The sequence below is a fragment of the Orycteropus afer genome, unplaced genomic scaffold, assembly GCF_000298275.1.
Source record: "Orycteropus afer afer isolate SDZICR_OR568_19922 unplaced genomic scaffold, OryAfe1.0 scaffold00084, whole genome shotgun sequence".
Classification (NCBI taxonomy): Eukaryota; Metazoa; Chordata; class Mammalia; order Tubulidentata; family Orycteropodidae; genus Orycteropus; species Orycteropus afer.
In genome coordinates, this window is record NW_006921671.1 from 6,246,757 (window position 1) to 6,256,401 (window position 9,645).

Genomic DNA, 9,645 nt, shown 5'->3' on the forward strand with positions numbered 1-9,645 from the left:
ACCATACACAAAAACGAACTCCAGATGGATCAAAGACTTAAATGTGAAACCTAAAACTATAGAGTTCCTCAAGGAAAAACTAGGGGCAAATTTAGGGGCCCTAATATGTGGCATAAATAAACTATCAAGCATAATTCAAAATGCACAAACAGCAGAAGAGAAACCAGATGACTGGGACCTTCTAAAGGGAACCCTTTGGAGAAAGAAACAACAGCCAACAACAACTGACCATTAACACACATGATGACATAACTCAGAAATCAACCCAGCTATGGAAGCATCCAAAGTAAATAAGCCTACAAGATTGTAAACAGGGAACCAGAGACATCAATTGACAAATGAGGACAACTACAACCAAAGAGGGAAAAAACTGTGTCATTACAGAACTTTTAGATGGTAGGGAAGTCAAGACAACTACAAGATAGAACGGACTGTTCTAAACAGGGTAGCCTCTAAGAAAAATGATAAACATTCATATGAAAACAAAAAAGAGGACCAATACAAATATTTAGCAAATACCAAAACAATAGCAATGAAGGAAGTGATAGAGCGATTCATAAACAAAACGAACTCAGCATAGAAAATTATATGGAAAAAAGAAATTCACACCACAGAAAAGCACATAACAAAAAGGACAGCAACAAATTCATATTTGCCAATAATTACATATCTGGCAAGGGACTTATCTCTAAGATTTACAGAAAACGCCAACTCCTCAACAGCAAAGGGATTAATAATCCAATTGAAAAATGGAGAGAAAATATGAATAGAAACTTCACCGAGGACGATATTCAGTTGACTAGCTAATACATGAAGAGACACCCACAATCACTGGCCAGCAAGAGATGCAAATCAAAACAACGAGATATCATCTCACCCCAGCACTGATGGAAAGGTTCAATGAGACAGAAAATAGCAAATGTTGGCGGGGATGTTAAGAGATTGGGACACTCATACACTGCTGGTGGGACTATGATACAAACACTGTGGAAAGCAATATGGCAATTCCTTAGAAAGTTGGAACTGGACATATCATCTGACCCAGCAATCCCATTACTAGGTATATATCCTGGAGAGGTGAGAACCAGGACAGGAACAGATATACGGAAACCACGTTTATCACAGCAATATTTACAACAGCAAAAAGATGTAAACAACCTATGTGCCCATCAATGGAAGAGTGGATGACCAAGCTATGGCACATACACCAAAAGGAATGCTATGCAGCACTAAAGAATAGAGTCTGCAAAACACCGCATAACATGGATGAACTTGGAGGACATTATGCTGAGGGAAATAAGTCAATCACAGAAGGACAAATATAGTATTAGTTTGTTGTTGTAGAGGGTCAAAGAAAGGTTTATATATGGAGAAAAACTTTTTTTGTTGGTTGCCAGGGGTGGGAGAGGAGGTGAGGAAACACTGCAAAAACAAAAAAATGTGTTGACCCATGTCACTTTAGTTTTGTGTGTTTCACTGTACATAAATTGTATTTCAATAAAATGGATTTAAAAAATTTAATTCTCTATGAGTTCAATTCCCATTTGGAAGAAAAGTCTTACATTTCTTAAAATTCAAGACTAAAAGAAATTGATTGTAGTTTAAAGTAGCACTTGAAGAAGATTAAAGTTAGCTCCTTGATCCTTTATAATCTGGCAAACACTTTAAGATATTTGTGAAAAAAAATCAATGTCCCAGTCTATTTATATACTAATTTACTCTGAGTTTAATCTGTGCTGATGGGCCTATAATGTATAAAGATATTGGACAAGAATAGCACAGGAGGAGGAAGGGCAGGGATGGAACTATATACAGCAAAGTTTTTACATACTAGTATAATTAAGCTGGTATCTGAACTAGATTTTTATAAATTAAGGTGTTAATTGTAACCCCAGGCAACCACTAAAAAAGTAACTCAAATAGAGTAAGAGAATTAAAATGGTACATTAGAAAATATCTAACACAAAAGAAAGCATTAATGGGGGAACAGAAGACCAAAATGACCTGAGACACATAGAAAACAAATAGCAAAAAGTAGATGTAAATCCTACCTTATCAGTCATTACTTGAAGTGGAAAAACAACCCACAAGTGGGAGAAAATATTTGCAAATCATGTATCTGCTAAGGTACTGTTGTTGTTATGCACCGTTGAGTCAGACCCAACTCATAGCGACCCCTCCTTGGGTTTCTGAGGCAGTATCACTATGGAAGTAGATTGCCCAACCTTCCTTCCAAGGAGTGGCTGGTGGGTTTGAACCACCAGCCTTCTGGTTAGCAGTCAAGTGCCTTTAGGCACTATGCTACCAGAGCTCCTGCTAAGGTACTAGTATCCAGAATATTTAAATAACTCACACACTTAATAATAAAAAGACCTGATTGAAAAATGAGCGAAAGACCTGAGTAGACATTTCTCCAAAGGCAATATACAAAGTACCAATAAGTAAATGAAAAGACACTCAACACCATTAGTCTTGGGGAAAATGCAATTCCAAACCACAATCAGATACTAATTTATAATCACTAGGATGGCTAAAATGATGAAGACAGTTAATAACAAGTGTTGTCAAGGATGTAAAGATATTGAATCCCACATACATTACTACTAGGTATATTAACCAGCATAGCTGTTAAACACAGAATGACCACATAACACAGTAATTTCACTCCTAGATATATGCCGTTGTTGTTGTTAGGTGCTGTTGAATTGGCTCTGACTCATATATACTTTAGGAAATGAAAACATATGTTCACATAAAAACTTGTACATGAATGTTCATGACAGCCAAAAAGTAGAAACAACACAAATGTTCATGAACTGATGATAAAGAATACATGAAATATGGTACATGCGTACAATGGAACATTATTCAGACATAACAAGGAATGAAGTACATACTAAAACATGAGTGAAATCCGAAAACATTAAGTAAGGGAAAGAAGCCAGTCACAAAAGGCCATATATTGCATGACTCTTTCATAAGAAATGCCTAGAACAGGCAAATTCACAGAAAAAGTATGAGTGATTGCCAGGAGATGGTGGGTGGGAGGGGAAATGGGAAGTGACTGCTACTCAGTATGGGGATTCTTTCTGGGGTGATGAAGATGTTCTGGAAGTACAAAGTGGTGATGGTTGCACAAGTCTATGAATATACTAAAACCACTGAATTGTACATTTAAAATGCAACTTTTGTGCTATGTAAATTATATTTCAATGAGAAATGTAATTAAAAAAAAAATTACAGATATCCAAAGAAGTGCTATGTAACATTATTTTCTCTAACCTAGTAAAAATACACCCTCCCTCTATAAAAGGCAAACATCAGAATATATTAAGAGGAAACTATTAATATAACTAAAACTAACCTAAGAGTAAATTATTAAAAGTCTTTAAGATTGTCTATCTTTCACCAGTCTTACCAATTTTCAAATCATCAGCTAGACCTTCTTTTGTAAGATTCAATAGTTCTTTTCCATCAATGTTATTCATCTTGAAAACACCAACAAGATCTTTTAAACCTTGTTCACAAAGCCACATTGAGACATCATCCTCTGACCAATCTTCAGTAAACTGCTTCAACTGATCTTCTGTGCTCCTTGCTTAAGCAAAACAAGAAACACCATAAGCAAAAAGAAAAGATAACAAAAGAAAAAGCATTTCCTTTATACATTCTCACTTCAAAATACAAAGTAAACTAAAATTTCCTTAAATCTGTGTTTTACTACTTTCTTTGAATAATTACAAAAGATCAAATATCACCACATATAATTAAATTATTAATACCAAATTACTAAATGAGGTGCTCTGGTGGGGCTGTGATTAAAGCACTGGGCTGCTAACTAAAAGGTCAGCCATTCAAACCCACCAGCCACTCCATGGGAGAAAGATGTGACAGTCTGCTTCTGTAAAGATTTATAGGCTTGGGAGGGATGTACACAGGGAAGAGGTAACTATTGGGAGGAAGTGGGAGGGAAGGTGTTGCACTGGGGTAAATTGTAGTCAATGTCATGAGACAACATGTGTGTGAACTGCTGTATGGAAAGTGAATTTGCTCTATAAACTTTCACCTAAATCACAATTAGAAAAAAAAAATATTTATAGGCTTGGAAACCACTATGGTGCAGTTCTACTCTGTCCTATAGGGTCGCTGTAAGTCAGAATCAACTTGATGAAAGTGGATTTAGTTTTGGTTTGATTTAAATTACTAAATACTAACCTTTTGAAAACATTTCATTTTCACTATAGAAAAAAATTTTCCTTTATTATATAAAATTCATATCAGCAGAAGTATTCTATTTGCCCCATCATCTGTATAGCAGCACTACTATTTGTTTAGACGCTCCGGTGGTATAGTGCCTAAGGCATTTGACTACTAACCAGAAGACTGGTGGTTCAAACCCACCAGCCACTCCTCAAAAGGAAGACTGGGCAATCTACTTCCGTAGAGATACCGCCTCAGAAACCCAAGAAGGGGTTGCTATGAGTCAGATTTATTCTAAAAGTGATGAAAATAAAACTCCTATGTTAGTGTCAACGTTGCCTGATAAGCCCCAAAATAAAACCAACAAAATGAAATTATTATTTCTATTTTGTTCTCAGACTATAATTATTTGAAAAAATACTATGGAATATAAATAGCTTATAAAATTATAGGTGGTGTGATACACATGAAGTGTGAACCCCAAAGCTTTTACAAACAGTTTCAAGGTTAAGTCAAGGAGCCCTTATGGTGCAGTGGTTAAGTAGTTGGCTGTAAACAAAAAGGTGAGCAGTTCAAACCACCAGCTGATCCATGGGAGAAAGATGTGGCAGTCAGCTTTGCAAAGATTTATAGCCTTTGATGCCCTATGGGGCAGTTCTTAGAGAGCTCTAGTGGCACTGTGTTTAAGGCAGTGGATTGCCAACCATAAGGTCAGTGGTTCAAACCCACCAGCTGCTCGACAGGAGAAAGATGAGGCACTGTGTTTCCATAAAGATTTACAGCCTTGGAAACGTTATGGAGGTTGCTATGAGTCAGAATTGACTAGAGGGCAAAGAGTTTGTTTTGGTTTAGGGCAGTTCTATGCTGTCTTATAAGTTCGCTATGAGTCAGAATTAACTCTATGGCAGTGGGTTTTGGTTGCAAGGTAGGTCAACTACTTTAACACTGGTTTATCTAAAATTATTTTTAAATTAAATGGAAGATCGGGCAATCTACTTCCGTAGTGATACTACCTTGGAAACCCAAGGAGGGGCTGCTATGAGTCAGATCTGACTCTCTACAGCAGTGAGTTTGGGTTTTTTTAGATGGATACTTTGCATGGAGAATAGCAATGTGAGTACTTCGCAGAAAAACGTACTGAATTTGTGATTTTAACAGTGAATGGATGAACTGGATAAAAGATGAAGTCCTTACTAACCTTGACAAAGTGCTTCTGAGTCAAACTGCCAGATGTTCACTGTTTTGTCCATTGAACCAGTGGCAAGTAAAAGGATATTGGGTGCAAAGGCACAAGTTGTCACATACCTAGTTAATAAAAACAATTATTATTTATCTTCTGACTAATTTTTTATTATTATTAATACAGAATAAGGTTAATTTCAGACCTGGTATGCTGAGTCAACGTGTGAAGTACATTCTCGGTATTCTGGAAAATAACAAGAACAGCTTTATATTTACTCAGGCAAGAATAAGACTACTGATAAAGTTTATTTCTGACCCATTTGATATAAATGGTTTATGTGGTATATGTATTCTAGTATCTACTATTTTTCACTAATTAATACTTAAACCAATAAAAGAATACTAGGGAGTATTATCAAGTATTTTATTTCACTGTTCAATTATCAACATTGTTGTCAAGTGACCACCTTTCTAGAAATTTTTAGTATAGTAGATAAACCCTTGGCATATTCTGAGTTGTTTGAATTAACTAACAGTAACCCAAATAATTATTACATTAAATAATTTGTATTTTTGCTATGGTATTTGACTTGTACACATTGCAGGATCAGTGAATACAAATTAGTCATTTAGATTTTGAGTGTACTTAAATTTTTATGCCCATCTAGTATATAGATGTATTTAACTGTGACTCACATACCTACTTTATAGGGAAAATTATGTTATAGTTGTTTTAGTGAATGTGAGATCTCACAGAAATTTCATAAGAAATGTTAAGGATCTATTGCACCTAGCTTGTGTCTTCTGATTTTCTGTTAGAATTTCTGTGTGGAGGATCAGTTTAGATTTCTTGCTTGATTTACTTCACTTTGATGACTGACATCTCCATTTAACTGATTGGCATAGCTACAGCCTGAACTTGATCAACAGTGATTTCTCTTGCAGCGTATTTTCATCAACTATATCTTTATTAGATAGAAGACACTCATTTTTTTTTTTCTTTTCATACTCTTTGAACTTCGTCTTTACCCACGTGGATCTGCCAAAAATTTCTACTTTTCCCAAGTTCACGGTAACCTACTCTTTCTTATACTAGTCTCTAAATCCAGACAGGACTCTACTTTTAGCTGTTTGAGTATGTATAAAAGAGGAATTGAGGACAATCTGGTAAAACTGATACCAAAATTTAAATGGAAATGTCAAGAACCAAGAATAGCCACATGAAGCCTTGGAAAGAAAGAATGGTTTTGGAGCAAGGATGGATTAATAGAAAACAGTCTAAAAACAGACCCATACATGGTCAGTGATATTTGACAAGACAGCACAGCAAAATAGTGAAGATGGTCTAATAATTCTCCCAAAATCCCTGAGGTAAACCTTCATTCTTTGTTGTTATGGAAGCCTGGTATAAATGTTCAAAAATAATTGATTGAAAATAATTTTTCACGATACTGGTGCTCTTTAAATCTGTATTTTCTATGACCACATTTAAAATCCTATTCATCTTAAAATCATTATTGATATATTTAAAAGCCTCTTCCAAAACCAATACTTTACTTTCATAACAGCTTAAACATTTATGAAAATGTATATATTATATTCTTGGGCATACTAAACAGAAAAAAAATGTACTCTTCCTTCATTTTGCTTAACTAAAAAATCTTCAAGTGCAGCAGCCTAATCAAGATAACGTAGGTCTCACCAGATCCTGAAATACTTACAGTGTCATACACTAGGACAGACTTATCCACCGATCTTAAAGAAAAAGAAAAAAAAGAAAAAATTATAGGTGAAAAGCTCTAGAAAAACAAAGAACAGCATTTAGGTAATTAGTATTATTAAACAATTTTTGAAGAAAAGGCTGAATTATCGATCTATAAAATTTAGAATACAGTCTTTTTGTTCACATGTATGAACTTTGATTCAAAAAATCTATATAACATATGTGAATTTAATCAGAAAATTATCAAATTTATTAAAACAATAACCAAACTAGTTGCCAATGAATCGATTTCAACTTACGGCCACCCCACGTGTGTCATGGTGGATCTGTGCCCCAGGGCTGCAGGGGCTGAATTTCTGGAAGTAGATTGCCAGGCCTTTCTTCCACAGTGCCTATGGGTGGACTCAAACCTCCAACCTTTTGGGTAGCACCTAAACATGGTGACCATTTACACCACCCAGTGGCACTAAACAACAGCATATGCAATTTATAATATATAGAACAAGTGCCCATGATACATAAATAAGACACAATTCCATATCAAGACCTGGCAGAAAACTTTCACCTGTGATCTTTATAGAGAGGATGCTGTGAAACATGAACATAGAAAACACAGTCTCTCTTGAGAAAATATAAGTTTCAAATACTGTCATAATCACCTCACTATAGGCCAATGGCTCAAACACAATTCGGAAAAGCAGAAATCAGGAGAAAGGAAATAAAATGGTATGTTATACAATTCCTTGATGTTCTGAATTGAATAGAAAATAATAATAGTAAACATGTATCTAGCAATTACTATGCCCAAACATAAGTAATAAATGCTTTCCCTATATTTTCTTATTTAAGTTTCATTAACAATGTCATGAGGAAAGTATATTCCGTGTTTTATAATTGAGAAAAGTGAAGTGGAGAAAAGATACAGAACTAGAACTTATTCAAGTAAGGGGCAGGGCTGGGATAAAAACTCTGTGTTTTATTTTTAACTTTTTATTGCAATTTGGGTGAAATTTTACAAAGGAGATTCATTTTCCATTCAACAGTTCAGACATTTTGCTCTGTGACACTGGTTACATTCTCCACAGTGTAACAGCTGTTCTCCTACTTCCTCCCTGTGGTTACCTTTCCCTACATCGTTTCTTGCCTATGTCTCCCTATCTCCCCGTACAAATGCTGCCCTTCTGATCTCCCATGGGTGACTGTTCTAAGGAGTACATCTCCCTGGTACAGGTGTTTAGCTCATAGACCTGTCTATTGTTTGGCTCAGAGTTAAACCATAGGAGTGAGTTCAATTTCAGGCCCTAAGGCTTAGTCAGGGCCATGGTTTTGGGGGTTTCACCAATCTCTATCAGACCAGTAAGTCTGGTCTTTATGATTTTGAGTTTTGTTCCACATTTTTCTCCCATTCTATCCAGGATCTCTCATTTGGATCCCTTTCCAAGTGGTTAAGAAGCTCTGGTAGCATTTGACTGCTAACCAGAAGGCTGGTGGTTCAAACCCACAAGCCACTCTATGCAAGGAAGATGGGGCAATCTACTTCCATAAAGATTTACTGCTTTGGAAACCCAATGGCAGTCACTATGAGTCAGAATCAACTCAATGGCAGGGGGGCGGGTTTGGTTTTTTGGTTTCCAAGTGGCTGGCATTGATAGCCAGGTACCATTTAGTTCTTCTGGTCCCAGGGCCATATAGGTTGAGGTTCTCATGGTCCATTAGTCTTCTGGACTGTTTCTATGCATCGCTGATTTTCTTCTTTGTTCCAGACAAGGACAGACCAATAGTTGCCTCTTAGGTGGCTGCTTGTAAGATTTTAAGACCCCAGTCACTACTCACCAAAGATGTAGAACAATATTCTTGTATACCATGTTGTGTCAATTGAGCTTAATGTTCCCCAAGAACATCGTCTCCAGCCCACCATGGTCCTTCACTCCCTCAAGGTACTTAGTTGTAGCTAAGAGGTTATCCTATCTTTGCCTCTTGTTATGTTTAAACTGCATATGGACATTTTCATAGCACATACAAATACATATGCATATGTAGGAATATCATCTGCCAAACCTCTGTATGATCATGGGTATATTCCTATTTGCCTATCCATACCTGATCTTCTTGCCTGCCCATCTATGTATCCACCAGCAGATTAGTGTTTGCTATTTATGATAACACAATATTGTGGATACAAAGTATTTACCTTTATTGTCTGTATCTCTTGTGCACCTGTGTCTTCCTTTTCCTTAGTGATATTGTGCGAGTCACACATTTATTATTATTATTATTATTAATTGTGATTTGGGTGAAGATTTACAGAGCAAATTCGCTTTCCATACAGCAGTTCACATATACTTTGTCGCATGTCACTGACCACAGTTTACCACAGTGCAACAGCTCCCCTCCCACTTCCTCCCCATAGTTACCTTTTCCCAGTGTCCATCCCTCCATACTCTCCTGCCCCAAGCTGTCTCCCTGTGCATAAGCAGCCCTTCCTTCTCCCATGATTGTTCTCTCCAGGGCATGTGTCTACTTGAGGTAAATGTTTAACT

At 36.3% G+C, this 9,645-nt stretch overlaps 1 protein-coding gene across 1 annotated transcript in view; it reads right to left on the bottom strand.

Annotated features, from left to right (window-relative positions):
• Nucleotides 1-9,645, bottom strand: part of WDSUB1 (WD repeat, sterile alpha motif and U-box domain containing 1) — a 75,752-nt gene that overhangs the window by 49,492 nt on the left and 16,615 nt on the right. The window contains exons 5-8 of the mRNA XM_007941824.1: nt 7,104-7,137; nt 5,586-5,626; nt 5,399-5,505; nt 3,419-3,598 (exon numbers count right to left, since the gene is read on the bottom strand). Of these exons, the coding sequence (XP_007940015.1) occupies nt 3,419-3,598; nt 5,399-5,505; nt 5,586-5,626; nt 7,104-7,137 (362 nt within the window). The remainder of the gene's footprint in view (nt 1-3,418; nt 3,599-5,398; nt 5,506-5,585; nt 5,627-7,103; nt 7,138-9,645) is intronic.